We start from the raw sequence: 18052 nt of genomic DNA, 5'->3' as shown, positions 1-18052 counted from the left end.
TTATGTGAGACTGTCCTACTATGTTATTTTAAAGTATTTCCCATGATTTCTGAACTCTCTACTGTCTATGTTGAGTTAATAAGTATTGTCTTGTTTTTTATTATTTATTATTAAATATATTTAAACCCTTTAACTGTGGCTGTTTTGTGTAGAGATATTTAAGCTCTTAAAGTACTTGCATATATTTGGTGATACTGTACAAGCCACTCCTAAATAGCCTTAGCCTTGGAAACACTTACTATTTGGATATCAGTAGCATTACTCAGTAGAATTGGACACCCTTTGGTAAGGGCCTTTATAGTTGCTGATAAGTAGTGGTTGGTGGCAGTTGGTACTACCTTATCGTCTGGGCAGAAGGGGACATAGCTAGTGAACCTGTGCTAGCCTTCCCCAGGAGTGTCTGTGTGTTTGTATATAACTCAAATCTCAAAGTCTATGTGTGTGTCAGCTACTTGGGCAGGGACATGAAGCACTGGTTGGACAGAGAGGGTGCTGGAGGCTTTGGCTTGACCACTCGGCTGAGATCTGAACCCTATAGTTGTGTCAGTGGGGAGTCTTATTGGGGATCTGGAGAGAAAGGGAGAAACCAGCCCCAGACTAACTATGATCTCTGTGTGCTCTTAAGGGAAATTATACTTTACTGTATGTGTACTTGTTATCCTCCCAATGTGCATGTCCCTTACTGCTGTTAGTGGTGAGGATTGAGGCTCCTTGATTACTGGGCCAGTGCACAGGCATCACAGAAGTCACTAACTGTGACACTGTCCCTCTCCCAAGGAATGAGAGATGCCACAGGTGCTCAGTCCTTCTCCCTACTCCCAGCCAGCCATCCAGATGCCAAGCTCTTCACCAAATCCCTGTCAAACTAAGAAACAAAAACTGTTCACCAGTAGACTGATACTATAAGGCTGTCTTGTGTTGTCATCTCATTTTATGTTTTCCAGCTCTCTAAAATGAAATGCTGATGTGTAGTCCCTTATAGTAGGTGCTGAATTTATGGGTTGTTTTTATGCTGTTTCAGACAATAATGTCACTTGCTTCTGTTCTTTTTTTACAGAAATGTGAACCGTAATTTGAAATGCATCTTACTAGAAATTGCTGAACCTGGTAGTGCTGCAAAGAATTTATCTGGATATTACAATGAAGCAAATCATTTGTTAGGACATAAAGATGGGATCATCTTCCTTAGGAAAGGCTGCCACACTAGATGAGTTACTACAAGCAAGCATTGAAGCATTTGGTAAGTGTGTCTTCTAAAACAATTAATGTGCTCCCCCAGAAGGTGTAACAAAATGTTGAGTCTAATGTTCTGAGCTTGATACAGCTATCTAGCCAACAGATAATGAAAAGCAATTACTTGGTATAAAAAGTTATCATTTTCATGTTCATATAACATAGGTAGAAGGGATTTACAAAAACATAGTGCACGCAGTTTACATATGCAAAACTACAGACTAAAAATCTGAATTTGCTGACATTACATACTCATGCCAAAGGTTAACTGAGTACCTGCAGCACTGAATTATGAATCACATAAATATTTTCTCATGTAAATGGAAAAAGTACAAAGGAATTAACTGTTATGCAATGCATTTGTTCCTTTTTATCAAGTAACATACACAAAAATTCCTTCTTTGTAGGACAGAGAGTAAGCTCCTTCACTTAATGCATCAGAAAGGTTCTCCTTTTTCAAATAACAGACTGCAGACATGTAGTATACAACAGTGTACTGGTGTGCCAAATGATATGAAAAAAAGAAACATAGTGTCTACTAGAATATCATTCCTTCAAAACACTTTTAGTGAGTGACTTATACCTGCTATGCTTATATGTAAGAGAGCTTATCTAAACAATCCTGCCTTGGTTTGTGATTTACTGTGAAGTTGACTGGTAAGAGAAGTTTTATCTGAATTTGAATTTATATTTTAATTTTTACCACTGTTTTTCCCTGTTTGTAGGTTCATAGGTTCATAGGTAGGTGCTAGGCTATCGGCCCAAGGGCATACGCAAGTCTAGCCAACAAGGTTCCCTGGCTTACACCACCCAAGAAAGTTATTTTCCTGTGCCACTGTCGAGTAGGAAGGAAGGGATAGTTTGTAGACAAGAAAATATACTTTGATTTATATTTTGTTGTTTTTTATCTTTAATTTTCACTGTTGGTTGTTAGGAAGGAGCCTAGTCAGCTATAAACTCACGGAGACTGCAGAGAGGACAATCCAGAGTTTATCTAAACTATCCTGTCTTGGTTTGTAATCTTTAATGTTAAAAAGAAATGTGACTGCATGCGATAGTGAGCATGCAATGTAAAGGAATTACAGCTTTTGTCTGACTTTCAGAACTTGTATGGTCAGAACAACTTTACTGTACTTATTTTAGTATTCAGTTGTATATTGCTTGTGTGATTTTTCTCATAGAAGTTGATTTAAGTTCTCTTTGAATTCTGTGGTTACCGATTTTGATTAAACTTTTGTTTTATAATTTTTTATTTGTTTGAAGCTGAAAATGGATTCCTTAAATGAGTATGCCATTAATGATTTGCTAAAGCACAAATATCTTGTACAGTGTAATAAGTGCTGTGCATATTTAAAGGTAATAGCTGATAACACTGGTAATCTGTGTTCCTCATGTCAAAAGTTGGACGATTTGCTTACTATTGTTAGAAGAAAATCTAGACTTAATGATGATGATTGCACTTGTGCAATTGTCATGGTTTGGAGAACTGTTGTTACGTATATTAATGACTGGACTGGTGAGATAAATACTGAGCATAGAACAAATAGAACATATTTAGGAAATGATGTATCTGTTGTCTGTAAAGATCATTCAACTCCTATGAAACAAGGGGATGCCCCTGAGAATTTTGAAATTCTAGATGCAGGAAGCAAAAAAGAAAGAAAAGAAGAAATTCACAACAAATGAAGAAAATGAAACAAATAAATGACTGTAAAGAAAAGATCATCATCTTCTTTCGGCTGTTCCCGTTAGGGGTCGCCACAGCAGATCACCTGTTTCCATTTCTTCCTGTCCTCTGCATCTTGCTCTGTCACACCAACCACCTGCATGTCCTCTCTCACCACATCCATAAACCTTATCTTAGGCCTTCCTCTTTTCCTGTTACCTGGTAGCTTCATCCTTAGCATCTTTTTCCCAATATACTCAGCATCCCTCCTCAGCACATGTCCAAACCAACGTAATCGTGCCTCTCTGGCTTTGTCTCCAAACCTTCCAACCTGGGATGACCCTCTAATATACTTATTCCTAATCCTGTCCACCCTCATCACACCCAGTGCAAATCTTAACATCTTTAATTCTGCCACATCCAGCTCAAACTCCTGCCTTTTTGTCAATGCCACTGTCTCCAACCCATATAACATAGCTGGTCTCACTACCCTCTTAACAGAAAAATGGACTGCCTGTACAGAGTCAAACCCTTCCTTACTCCAATAGCAAGAACTACCATTGCCCACTCCCATCTAATCTCTACTCTACTCTATGCCTCACCAATATACGCTAACCTATCCAAAAAGAATCTTCTCAAACTTGCTACCTCTTATCATAATATTGCCAGATTTGCCACTGGTAAACCCTTCAGAACCCATCACTGTCAGAATCTTAAGCAACTCGGATGGCTTGAACTTCAAAACCAGCTTCAACTCAACCAACTTACAATTGCCCATAAGGTTCTTTACCAGCCAAACAATACTCCAATACTCTCAGACCTCATAACCCCCTACAAAAATCTTAATGCCTTATGCTCTTCAAATAAACTACTAGTTAACATCAACAAGTCTCACAACATGGCTGGGGACTCTCTATTCTCAAACACAACTGGGAAAAACTGGAACCTTCTACCTATTGAACTTACTTCCCTTCCTTCCTTACCACTCTTCAGACAAAAACTTAAAACCTTCCTCAAAACACACTGGCTGTGCCCTTGTACCAACTCTGACTAACCTATCATTAATGCTACTAATATATTTTCTAGCTGTTCTCTCTCCACTAATTTAATCACTGTAGTGCAATGATAAGCATCTAGTAAGAACCTGGATACTATTTTTTTTTAGCCACTAGCATATTCATATTATCTTGCGCTAAACTTTGTATATAGTTTTTATGTTATTTACTGTTAAATGTATATAATATCTTCTATATCTACTTATTGTTTTTATTCTTATGTAACAATGCCTTATTGACTGTTTGTATCTGTCTTGGAGCTTTTCTCCCCGGGCCTCCACTGAAAATGGACATATATCCAGCTGGACTAGCCCAGTCAACAAATGTAAAATAAATAAATAAATAAATTGTAGACCTTCCCTTTCACTCTTACAGATACTCGTCTGTCACAAATCACTCCTGACACTCTTCTCCACCTACTCCATCCTGCCTGTACTCTCTTATTCACCTCTCTTCCACACTCACCGTTACTCTGAACTATTGACCCCAAGTATTTAAACTCATCCACCTTCGCCACCTCTACTCCTTGCATCCTCACCATTCCTCTATCCTCCCTCTCATTCACACACATATAATACATATAAAAAGGGCACTTCTTTGTTGTGTAACAAACTGATTACAGGGAATGATAATATTTTCCTATCAGAAATCCTTAAGTCTACAGAAAAAGGCATCATTTTTCCAATAGAGAATGTTGAAAAAAGAGGCAAAGGGGAGGTGAAAAGGAAGAAATCAAAAGTGAATGTGGAAGGACTGAAGAACATTATTGTAAAAAAAAGGCAGATGTTGACTACATGGCTCAAGCTGTGGATGTACAAAACCAGATGGATGAGAAATGTAAGCCTGCAAATGTAATAAACAATGAAAAAAGTAGGATTAATAAGACTAATGGTGATGCAGATCTTTCCTTTGTAACAATTGATAGATCAGATATTACTGTATTAGAAGTTGAAGATTCTTCATATCTGGTCAGAAAAGATATTCTTGTATTGGAAATTCAATTATTAGAGGAACTGATACTTACATTTGCAGAGAAGATAATGAACATCTACCTAAGCAACAGAGACCTCCAAAGCAGACATCCAAGCAAACGCTACCTCAAAACAAAACACACACAACACATAACCCACAAAGTCAGTGTGCCAAGCAGCCACAGCCCTTAAAGCTGAATAACACACCTGATACTCTTGTAATAGGTGACTCTATTGTCAGACACACTGACGTCACGCTCACCAGGCTGAATAAAGAGAAGGTCACGGTGAGCTGCCTGTCGGGTGCTAGGATCCGCCACATAACGCAAGCACTCAGGTCACTACAAAGCAAATACAAATATGACTCAGTCATTGTACATGCTGGTGTGAATGACCTGAGACGTACCTCCCTGGACTACATGAAAAGAGACATAGAGGAGCTCTCTGATCATGTAGCCCAGGCTGGTATGACCCTGACCTTGAGCAGCATCTTACCCTCACCTAGAATGATGCCACAGTACAAAGACAAAATGATCGATTTTAACAATTGGCTAAAATTTTGGTGTCATTCAAAGGGGATCCAGTGTCTGTCAGCCTGGGATGACATGCTCGACAAGCCACGTTGCTTCGCTAGGGACGGCTTGCACCTGTCACCACTGGCCTTTCGGATATTGGCAAAGGCTCTTGCCACCCCCATAGTGCCTTTTTTAGGCAAGGCTCAAAAGTCAAACCCACCCCCATAGACAGAACAAGGAACAAGAAACTAAGGGTAATGCTGCTAATTTCCAGAAGTCTTAACCTCAAGATGCACGCACTCGAAGCTCTCCTCAGTATGGAGAACATCGATATCTGTGCAGTGACAGAAACCTGGTTCAAGGCTCCAGAGAGCACCCCAGCACTACCAGGCTATACCTCATATCATGCTTTTCGGCCCCAAAACCCAGACCGAACCACAAAAGGAGGGGGAGTTTCCATATTTATCAAGGATATCCACACCTCCAGGTTAGTGGCATTGCACGAAGTATCGGAGACCATCCATGTGCAACTAACAGTGGGCAAGACTGCTTTTCAGTTTATAGCATCCTACAGACCACCCTCTCAAAGTCAGGAATCCCACTCGGCTTTCCTGAAAACATTGGAGAACATGAAGATCTCTCCGAACACCATTATATTGGGTGACTTCAACTACCCAAACATTGACTGGGAGCACTACTCAAGCCCCAGCACCTTAGCCCAAAGGTTCCTGGAAATTATAAACTCAAATGCTATGGAACAACTAGTCACCACTCCCACAAGAGGGGACAACATACTAGACCGGATCATTACTAACATGGGGACTCTATGCTCCACACCAGAAGTATATCCCTCATTGGTAAGATCAGACCATAAATTAATTTCACTGGATGTCCACATCCCGACCCCACCCCCAGCCCAGAAAACCACAGTGAAAAACTTCTCAAAAGCGAACTTCTCACTACTCAAAACCGAAGTGGAATCCTTCAAGGCTCCAGGGCCAGTGGAAACTATGGCCCAAGCTGCAGAATCCTATATAAACGCATTCTACGGACATCTCCAGGAATGCATGGATCATGCTATCCCAAACAAAACCAAGACCCAATCATCCAAAGGCAGGCGTCCAGTCTGGTGGACCCCTGCCATAAATAAACTGGTACAACAGAAGGAGGAAGCTACTACATGATAGAGCAAAATCCCTAATAGGGAAGGCATCTCTGATCAGTACTAGCAAAAAATTATGATCCCTCATAAAATCCTCCAAGGCCAGCTTCGAGAGAAAAATTGCACAGGACACCAAAGACAGTCATAAGGCTTTTTTCAGTTATGTTAGAAACCTGGGATGCAACTCCCAGACTTATTCTGAGTTGATTCTAAATGACAAAAAATACACTGAACCCACAGACATCACCAATATCCTGGCAGACAGGTTCAGTGCAAACTTCTCCCCCCCACTCCCCCCCAAAAGAGCAAGTATCTATCCCGGCAGAGGGCTGCCTCCCAAACATCTCTGATGCTCAGGTGAAGGCTGCCCTCTCCAAAGCAAAAAACACTACTTCCATGGGACCAGATGGCGTCCCAGGTTGCGGCCTACATGAATTCCAAGAGGAACTAATCCCTCAAATAAAACGGCTATACAATCTCAGCCTCACTACAGGATATGTGCCCACAGAATGGCTTACAGCAACAGTGGTCCCACTCCACAAAGGTGGAGCCTCTACGGACCCTGGAAACTATCGCCCCATAAGCCTGACTAGCTTAGTCTGCAAGGCTATGGAGAGGATCATCATGGAGCTCATAAACAAAGACATTGGGGACCTACAGACACTAGATCCTACCCAGTTCGGCTTTGTCAAGGGCAGATCCTGCCTTTTGAACCTGGTTGACTTCTTCGAAACAGTCACCAAAGCCATAGATGAAGGGAAGGTAGTCCACACAGCCTATCTGGACCTTGTAAAGGCATTTGACACAATACCCCACTCGGCATCATAGATAAGCTATCCAGCTTAAATATAAACCCCTATGTCACAAGATGAGTCGCAAACTGGCTCAAAGACAGAACCCACAGAGTGAGAGTTGCTGGAGCCATGTCAGACTCGAAACCGGTCACAAGTGGTGTCCCACAGGGTTCTGTCCTGGGACCACTCTTGTTCGGTATATACTTTTCCGAGGTACAGGCAAACGTGGGAGGACTATGGCTCACCAAGTTCGCAGACGACTGCAAACTGGGTGCCATAATCAACTCTCCAGCTGACACAAACATCCTTCAAAAAGGTCTCACAGAGACAGATAACTGGTGCCAGCACCATGGTTTAAAGCTAAATGCCAAAAAATATATAGTCATACGCTTTGGCAAAAACAATGTGCCCACAAATTACCACATAGGCGGTAACCCATTAAGTACAGAGAAAGTTATTAGGGACCTGGGGACCCAAGTTGATAGCAATCTCTCCTTTGAAAACCACATTGCCAAAGTGGTTAGAAAGACCTTCTACATAGCCCACCTCATCACGAAGGGTTTCACATCTAGATCAAGAGAGGTAATCGTGCCCCTTTATTCATCCCTCATCAGGCTCATCATAGAATACAATGCCCTTTTGGGATGTACCTTACCCGACACCTGCAGCAATTAGAAAGACCCCAAAAGTATCTCACCAAGAGGATCAAGGGTCTCAAACAGATGCCATATGCTGCTCGGTTAAAAAAACTCCAGCTCTACTCAGTTGCATACTGCCTACTTCGAGGCGATCTATGCCTGACATACAAAGCTATGTCAAATCCAGAATTAATGGACATGCTCCACCTCAGTAAATCTAAATCCCTTAGAGCCACACGCTCGAGGGACTTGAACCTCAGCACAGAAATAAGTAGAACTTGCTGGAGGGACAGGTTCATAACCCAGAGGCTCCCTTCACTCTGGAATAGAATTCCAGTTCATGTGAGGCAGAGCACCTCACTGAATCTCTTCAAGAAGAATCTTGATAGGTGGATGGGGGATCGTAGGTTTGTCCCAGGGATTACTCCCATGTCACTATTAGACAGAGGCACAGTAAACTAAACCTTAAAAAGGGCACAGTATACTCAAATCAAGGGGTGGCGTAAGCCATACAGAATCGGGCTAGGCTTATAATTGCCCCAGGGCAGATAGCCTAGTATGAACCTATGAACCTATGAACCTATGAACATTGAATAGTGTTATGCTTATCAGGAGCAAAAATAGATGTGAGACAAGCCTTGGAATGCCTTAATGTAAGGAAGTACGGATCTGTTTTTATCCATGCCACTACAAATGATCTTATCCACAAGGACTGTCTGACCGTTAGTAGGGAACTTACAGCCCTGTTAGATAAGTATAGTTTGTACTGGTGTTAGAACTTATTTTTCATAAATCACATATAGAAAGAATAGTCAGGTTACTGTGAATGAAAAGATTTATTGGTTAAATACCTAAATGGAAAAAATATCCCATCTTAAAAAATGGAAATGTGTAGAGCATCCAAGCCTAGTTTTGGGCACACGTGTTCAGACAGGATGGCATGCAACTGTCAAGATCAAGAAAGAGAATTTTTGCAGCAGATATTTTGCAACATTTGACAAGCACTAGGCAGGATTTTTGCCAGGTCGAAAATTTAACAGTTCACAGATAGCAACATTTGATGCATTTCTGATGGTTGTTAATGCTAGGAGCATTAATAATAACGTTTTTGTACTGGAAAATTTGCTACATTTCCACAAGATTTATGTTGTTATTCTTTGTGAAACATGGTTAAAGAACAATGACTGGAAGCCAGTTCTGTCAGGGTATAAATGTTTTTAACTGTAACAGACATTCTAACAAAAAATCAGGTGGAGGTGTTATGATAGGGATTAAAGTTAGTTATGAGACCTGTGGTTATTACATGTTCAATAATAACAGCAATAATATAGACTGTGTAATGGTAACAATAAAGACAAACCTGTAACATATAACAATTGTTGGAGTGTATAGACCACCAAAGCCAAGTGCTGATGACCTAGAGCAATTCATACATTTCTTGCATGAAACACAAAAGGGAAGAATAATGTTAGCTGGGGACTTAAATGTTCAAGAAACAGATTGGAATAATATTGATTGAACAACATTAGTAAGGAAATTATTCACAATATATGTTCAGAAACAACAGTTACTTCAGAAAGAAAAATGCTAGGGAACAGAACATACTAGACATTGTTTGGGTTCTGAAAAAATTAGTTACTTCAAGTCAAGTTTTACCACTATTGATGTGCAGTGATAATGGGGTTGTAAAGGTTAATTTGTTTCTAGATAATTCTCCCAAACTGAAATATAAACCAATGCTCAAAAAATTAGTTACAGACTATATGGAAGCAAAACAGTCACTATGTAAAACTAACTGGAGTGATGTCTCAGTGGAAAAGCTGTAGATGGAATGTGTAAAGTTTTGAAAGAGAATTTTTTTGAGTGTGAAAAATAAAAAAAAAATGTGTAACATCAGGGTCTAGGCATACAACGTCAGGGGGGAAATATTTCCATAAGAACAAGATATCTGATTAAAGTGAGAGACAAGAAATATAAGAAATGGAAGAGATGTCAAACTACAACTTTGAAAATTGAAATAAACAAGTTGGACAAATTAAGCATAGTGTGAGACAAGATAAATAAAAAACTGAAGAAAATGTATATAAAGATATTGAGTATAATATGAATCCTTTTTATAGATACATAAGATGTTGAAAGAGTAAACACATACAAAATTATATACCGTGTGTAGATTCTAAAACTTATTCTCAGACACAACAGATTATCGATATATTTACAAAATCTTATGCAAAACAGTTTGGCTCCACTAAGGGGGTGATAAGTTGTCCTAATGACATCCAGGTAAACTCAGATACAGGAATAAAATCAGATTATATTGAAAAAGAGCTGAGCAAACTGGATCCAAACAAAGCATAGGGAGGAGACTGAATTAGTAATAATGACCAGAGAACACATCAGCAAGACCTTACACTATCATTATATTTATTGTTTACTAGGTTATATAAATATGGGAGAGTCCTCAAGATTGGAGACATGCACTTATTAAACCTGTCTTTAAGGGAAAGGGGAGTACGACAAACACAGAGCCATATAGACCCTTAAGTCTACTTTCATGTTGCAGAAAAATAATGGAGAAGGTAATATTGGATAAGTTATTGTCAGAACTGTATAGTTGGGACTTGAAAATAGATCTATTACTACCTGTAACATGATGTTCTATAACAATATAATAACAGCTATGAATAAAGTGTGTTTTGATGTAATTTATATAGATTTAACTTCAGCATTTGACAGAGTCATACACAAAACACTGATCAATAAAGTAGAACAACTAGGTATTGATGTACTCTTTATAAGATGGATAACTGCAAGGCTTATAAATAGGACATGGCAAGTATCATACATCAATCGGACAGATTACAGTCAGGGTGTTCCTCAGGACTCTGTCCTAGGCCCTTACTTGTTTAGATTTTATCTTTCAGACTTAACATTTTCATCTGAGGTGTTCTACAGTCTATATGCAGATTACCTGAAAGTGGGTAAACTGATTACATGTGTTACAGATAAGGCATGTCTGCAAAATAACTTGACTAAATTGATAATTTGGGTACAGGAGAATAATATGCCAATAACTACATCAACAACTAAACATACGAGGTTTGGGAGGCATAAATTGAAAGGTGAATATTTAATGCAGCACTCAGTGATTGAAACTGTAGATTCATTTAAGGACCTGGGGATATGGGTAGATCCAGCTTTGAGTTTTTCTAATCATATCAACCAATTGGTTAATGATAGTTATAGAAATACTGGTTGTGTAAAAAGATTTAAAAGTCTAGGAAATCAGAAATTATGAAGTCATTGTTTATTAGTTACATTAGACCCAAACTTGAGTATGGAATAACGATATGGAAAACCTATAAGAAAGCAAGCATGAGTAAACTGGAAGGAATGCAGCAGAAATATGCAAAGGGCATCCACAGATGTGAAAATTTCAACTTGTAAAGAGTCTCTTACATTTATCTAACAGGAGATCTTATTCAGGTATATATGGCATTTAGAAACTGTGATGTCCCACCTCTGGGCCAGTAATCAATGAGCCTCAATTCTCACCACTGGCACCTGTGAGGAACATTCACTTGGGAGGATAACAGGTGCACACACAATATCTCCAGATGCAACTCTCTGCATCAAGCACAATCAAGCACAATTTCCCTTAAGAGCATACAGGGAACACAGTCAGTCCAGGGGCTGGTTTCTGTATCTTTTTCCAGATCCCCAATAAGACGACCCACTGGCACAGCTATAGAGTTGAGTCCTTAGCAAGTGTTCAATGCCAAGTCCTCCAACACTCTTTAAGTCCAACCAGTGCTTTGTGTCCCTCCCAAGTAGCTGAGACACACATCCTCTGTGATTTGCACACACACACACACACACACACACACACACACACACACACACACACACACACACACACACACACGCACACATGCACACACATGCACACACACACACACACACACACACACACACACACACACACACACACACACACACACACACACACACACACACACCTGGGAAAGGCTGGCACAGGTGTACTAGCTATGCCCTCTTTTGCTCAGAATATAAGGTATTTATCACTGCCTCAAAAACTCCTCACCAGGTACTTTAAGGCCATTAACAATAGGTGCCCAATTTTACTGTGTAATATTAATACTAATACAAATGGTAGTTTGACCTAGAGCAAGGCTTTTAGGAGTGTCCCAAACAGTGTCACCAAATAAATATGCAAATACTCACAAAGCTTAAATATCTCCACAAAGATCAGCCACACTGAAAGGTTAAAATATATTTAATAATAAATAAAAAAGAACACTAAAATACTAAATATCTTTTCACAGTGATATCAGACTTCAAAATCACGGGAAACATTTAAAATATCATTGATGGACAGACTCAGACAAATAAAGAAAAACAATATTTAAATGCAGACCAGTTTAAGAGGGACTGGGACAAATATTTGCCCCATCTGTTGTTTGCTTACATAGAAGTTCCCCAGGAATCTACAGGTTTTTCACCCTTTGAGTTGCTGTATGGGCATAGGGTGAGGGGACCTCTAGATTTAATTTGAGATGAGTGGGAAGGTGAGTGCGAGTCTCACAAGGAGTCTATTGGGCATACATCCTAAACCTCAGGACAAGGCTCAGGGAACTCATGGGCTTGACCCAGGAGAACCTGGCAAAAGCCCAACAACATAAAAAGGTGTGGTATGACAGGAATGCTCGAGCTAGAGAGTATGCTGTGGGGCAGCATGTAATAATTCTCATTCCTGTCAGACACAGCAAGCTGCAAGCAACTTGGGAGGGACCCTACAAGGTTGTAAGAAGGGTAAGTGATATTAACTACATGGTGGAACTGCTAGCAGAAGGCAGGGGCACAAAGTGTACCATGTTAACATGAAGAAACCTTACCATGTTAGGGAGGCCCTTGTGCTGAGCATTTGCAGTGGATTGCAGGAGGAGTCTGAGGGAGATCTGTTGACGGATCTCCTCAGTGAGGCTCAGACTGACACCTCAGTGGGAGGGGTAGCAATGTGCCAGCAGCTATCTCCTACCCAGGTTCAAGAAATCCTAGCAGTGTTACAGGAGTTTGGGGACATGTTCACTGGGAAACCAGCTTGCATTCACCTGGTGCAGCACCAGGTGGATACAGGACCCCAAAGGCCTATTAGGCAGGCCCCTTATAGGGTGCCTGAGAGAGTCAAACAGACTCTGAGGGAGGAGATACAGGAAATGTTGGAACTAGAGGTAACTGAAGAGTCCAACAGTCCCTGGGCCTCCCCATTAGTGCTAGTACCAAAGAAGGATGGCAGCACCAGGTTCTGTGTGGACTACAGGAAATTAAATAGACACACAGAGTCAGATGCTTGCCCTATGCCTAAGACAGATGAGACCCTAGAGCAGCTGGGTAGGGCTAAGTATCTTACAACCATTGATCTTGCCGAGGGTTACTGGCAGGTGCTCTTGACTCCCAGTACTAGAGAGGTCAGCCTCTGTGACTCCTTTTGGCTTGTATGAGTTCACAAACATGCCCTTTGGGATGAAAAATGCCCCAGTGACTTTCCAGAGGCTGGTAGATCATATCCTAGCAGGAGCAGGAGGGTTTGTCATTGCTTGCCTAGATGATATTGCCATCTATATCCATTCCTGACAAGAGCACCTTCAACATGTCAGGGAGGTGCTGGGCAGACTACAGAGGGCAGGGTTGACTATTAAGCCCAGCAAATGTCAGATGGGTATGGCAGAGGACTCCTACCTGGGACATAGAGTGGGAAGTGGTAAGATCAGGCCAGAACCTGGCAAAGTAGAAGCCATTTAGGCATGGCCTGTACCTGTTACCAAAAAGCAGATGAGGGCATTCTTAGGGACAGTAGGGTACTACAGAAAGTTCATCCTCAGTTAGAGTACCATAGTTACTCCCCCCCTCACAGACCTGATAAGGAAAAACAGAGCCAGTCAGCAAAATGCCAAGTTGCTAAGATGGAACATAGGGTTGCAAGCATATGATATGTCAGTGCAGCACCGCAGTGGGTTTAGCAATGCCAATGCAGATGAGCTCTCAAGCCAGGGAATGGGGTAAGGCATACTCAGACAGACCTAAGCCTTTCAAGCAGCGTGTCTCAAGGGTCACTTGAAAAACCTAGCTTAAGTTCTTTGGGGGCGGGGGGCTGTGTGAAGATAGGTGAAGGCTGCCAGCCTAGCCAGATAGAATTTTGTTTATAATTCTGTCATTTGTAAATATTAATGTAAGCCACAGGCGTGTTCTCTTAAATGTGAAAAGACTGCATTGGATATTGAACTGTAAAAATGTAACAACAGTGCACTCTGCTGTAAGAAAGCTAAGTCAAGCATTTTATGACTGTCTTTGATGTCAAAATTTGGATCCGATATGTCTAAAGGGAGGCATCCTGCCTATTGTTTTAAGACCAGAGTTAATGGCTAGAATTTGCATGTATAAATGTCCTTTATTGCTCTGGTTTCTGACCAGGTGTAAAGAATGTAAATGTAGTTTCTGTTAGCCTGTGAACATCAGAGAAGTGTGAGGAATGATGTCATGTGAAGCAGCTCTGTGTTATCAATTTAAAGAGAGAGAATCAGAGAGCTCAGGGTATTTTGTCTTGAGAACATCCAACACCACCAGCACTCTCTTGCTCTGTATGTAAGTTATTTAGAACTGTGTTTTCTCTTAGAAATAGATAGGGATTAGGAAGATTAGACTAAGTCTTTTTCTGTGATGTCAGAACTTTTCTATGGTATTATTTAAAGTATTTCTCTGTGATCTCTGAACTCTTGACTAGCACTGTGTAGTAAGAAGTATTGTCTTTTGTTTTTATTATTTATTATTAAATATTTTAAACTTTTCAACTGTGGCTGTTTTATGAAGAGTTAATTTAAGCTCTAGAGTACATTGCATGTATAAAGTGATACTGTACCAAGTCACTCTAATAAGCCTTGACTGTTCAGTCACACTTACCATTTGGATAATAATATCGCACAGTAATAATTGGACACCCTTTCAGAAGGGCCTTTGAGTAGCTGATATTAGTGAGTGGTGGCAGCTGGTACTACCTTTTAGACTGGGCAGAAAAGGGGCACAGCTGGAGAACCTGTGCCAGCCTTCCCCAGTAGTGTCTGTGTGGTTGTATATAACTCCTATCTCAAAGTGTGTGTGTGTTAGCTACTTGGGCAGGGACATGAAGCACTGGTTGGACAGAGAGGCTGCTGGAGGTTTTAGCTTGCCCACTAGGCTGAGATCTGGACCCTATAGCTGTGCCAGTGGGGAGTCTTATTGGGGACCTGGAGAGAAAGGGAGAAACCAGCCCCAGACTGACTGTGATCTCTGTGTGCTCTTAAGGAAAATTGTACTTTACTGTGTGTGTATTTATTATTCTTTTTCTAATATGGACACCCCTCACTGGTGTTAGTGGTGAGGATTGAGGCTCCTTGATTGCTGGGCCAGTGCACGGCCGTCACACTGTCTACATTTGCTTTGGAGCCTGCTGAAACCATGCTCTTGTCACTTGTAAGCATACTTGTGTGCCTTTCTGTAACTTCATGGATCTGACAAATCTCAATAGCTTTATTCAATGTTAAGTCTCTGTCACAAAGCAAAATCTTTCTCACAGCAGCACTATTAATACCACATACAAGCCTGTCCTTTATGAGCTCATCCTTCAAATCACCAAACATGCAAGTTTTAACTTTTTTTCTCAAGACAGTAATATAAGCTGCAAATGTTTCTCCTGGCCTTTGGTCTTTTGTGTAAAACAAATGCCTCTCTAATGTAACATTGGTCAGGGGGTTGCACATTTCTCTGAACATACGTTTCAAGCACTCAGGATCTTCCCTTGATTCAGCCTGAACAACAATATAATAATTTTCACCTTCACCTTCATACACTCCTGATGCATATACAAATGAACACTCTGTGTCAATGGCCTCTGACCCAGCTAGATTTAGCAAAATGAATGCCATGGTGCATGCATCCTTATCTGAGTAAGCTGCTTGTATGAAAATATCGGGTCTACCTGACAATGTCGACAGCTTAGAATGCCAACACTGAGAACACTGATGCCAGAAGATCGACAAGTGAGAAGACCGATGGATGAAAACACCGACACTGAGAACACCGACATGGGAAAAGGCTGTGTAAGTATGCGGTAGTGACGGACGTTAGGGTGAGAGTAAGGTAAGTGTGCGATATTGACGGTCTGTAGGGATAGGGGTGGGTTAAGTGAGTTAGGGTTAGGGCGCGGGTTAGGTAAGTGTGCAGTAGTGATAGTCTTTGGGTTAGGGGCGGGTTAAGTGAGTTAGGGTTAGGGCGCGGGTTAGGTGAGCGTGCGATAGTGACAGTCTTTGGGTTAGGGGTGGGTTAAGTGAGTTAGGGTTAGGGTGCGGGTTAGGTAAGTGTGCGGTATTGATAGTCTTTGGGTTAGGGGCGGGTTAAGTGAGTTAGGGTTAGGGCGCGGGTTAGGTGAGTGTGTGATAGTGACGGACCTTAGGGTTAGGGTTTGGGTTAATGTTGTAGATAGTTGTGTATGTGAGGTTTAGTGTGGGATTGTAAGGATTTTGGTGTGCTTGTGTTTTGTGTGTGCTTTTTGGACAGGGGATTTGTTTTGTTTGTTGATTGTCGGTATTATGGTGTGTCGGGCATGTGAGGTTTCGTGTTTGTGAACTGTCGGTTATGTGGTGTCTGTGATTTCATTGTTGGTGTTGTGATGTGTCGGTGTTGTCAGGTAGACCCGAAAATATCATACTCTTGCTCAAATATTCTCCAGTTCTCTGCAATATTCTGATTAAATACAAGTGGCGATGGTTTTTGAAATCCTTCTGCCTTGCCAACAAACTACAGTAAAGCACAATGCAAACCAAGTTCACTTGTAACTGCATGAACATACACACGTACATATATATGCCAGAAATGTATGCCAGCAGTTGTAGCTATGCCCAATAGCACAATAAGCTTCTGAGTAATTAAACTCTGCAAAATACTTTGCAAAGTACTTTATAAAATAAGTCTCTGTGGCACAAGAACACTCTGGAAATTATTGTACTTCGAGAAACCACCTCTTATCAGTGTAACAAACATTTCAAAGTTACTGCACTGTATGAATAAACTGGGCGGTAGAAAAAGCTCAGGATAAGAAACATTTTGAAGTAACTGCACATTGCAAAGTAACAGTATACTGCACACTGAAACTCTTCCAAAATGGCTGTACTTTGCTAAATAACTCTTTACAGGATAAGAAGTACTCTGTAATGGAGGTCCTTTGCGAGTAGACTCACCCAGCACAAAAAACTTTTTGAAATAGGTATATTTTGACCGCACTTCACAAAATAGTTGCACTTTGCACACAATAAACTCTTCAGAAGAAATGCACAGTAATAAACACACTGTAAACACTATTATGCACTTTACGATGCTTCAAGTAACTCTAGTTATGCTATTCAGAGCTTTAATCAATGCAAAATAACTGTTTGTGCCAAAACACTGTAATTTGCCCAAAACATGCACTCGCCTTGCTTTATTTACACTTAATATGCTTTTTTGCCCTTTATTATATTCATTTTGCCTGTTTAATCTCTTTTCTTGTGCTCATTGTACTCTAAACATGCTTATTTTGCAATTCCAAGGCAACTCTGAACATCTTATGTACTTTTCTGACAATCGCTTTCTCAAATATCTTAATTTTGAACATTTCACTTAATTAAAAAAACTTTTATGCTTTTCGTTTGCTTAACAAACATTTCTGTGCTATTTCTTTGCTTAGCAGTGCGTTCTGTGCTCTTGTAATGCTCTGTTTATCTTTTTTAATAAAATAATAATTCGTGCAAAATTTCATTACCTTTAGCTTCTTTCTGGTCCTTTTTTTTTGCTCTTGATTCTTTTATTTTTACATTCACAGTGGATTCTACACCTCATATCTATGAAAAGCAGTCTCTGGAATCCCAGTTCTGACACCATGTCATTATTCCAGTCAAGATGAAGTAGACAAACATGTGTGGGTTTTGTT

General features: G+C 40.5%; 1 protein-coding gene across 1 annotated transcript in view; it reads left to right on the top strand.

Annotated features, from left to right (window-relative positions):
* The window catches only part of RASGRP3 (RAS guanyl releasing protein 3), a 1166392-nt gene that overhangs the window by 263643 nt on the left and 884697 nt on the right, over positions 1–18052 (top strand). The window contains exon 2 of the mRNA XM_044058961.1: positions 1058–1240. Within this exon, the coding sequence (XP_043914896.1) occupies positions 1171–1240 (70 nt within the window). The 5' untranslated portion in view covers positions 1058–1170. The remainder of the gene's footprint in view (positions 1–1057; positions 1241–18052) is intronic.

This window comes from Protopterus annectens, chromosome 1.part2 (assembly GCF_019279795.1).
Source record: "Protopterus annectens isolate FY-2018-M chromosome 1.part2, PAN1.0, whole genome shotgun sequence".
Lineage (NCBI taxonomy): Eukaryota > Metazoa > Chordata > Ceratodontiformes > Protopteridae > Protopterus > Protopterus annectens.
Note: the sequence above shows the minus strand (reverse complement) of the source record. Positions and strands in the feature narration are given on the sequence as shown.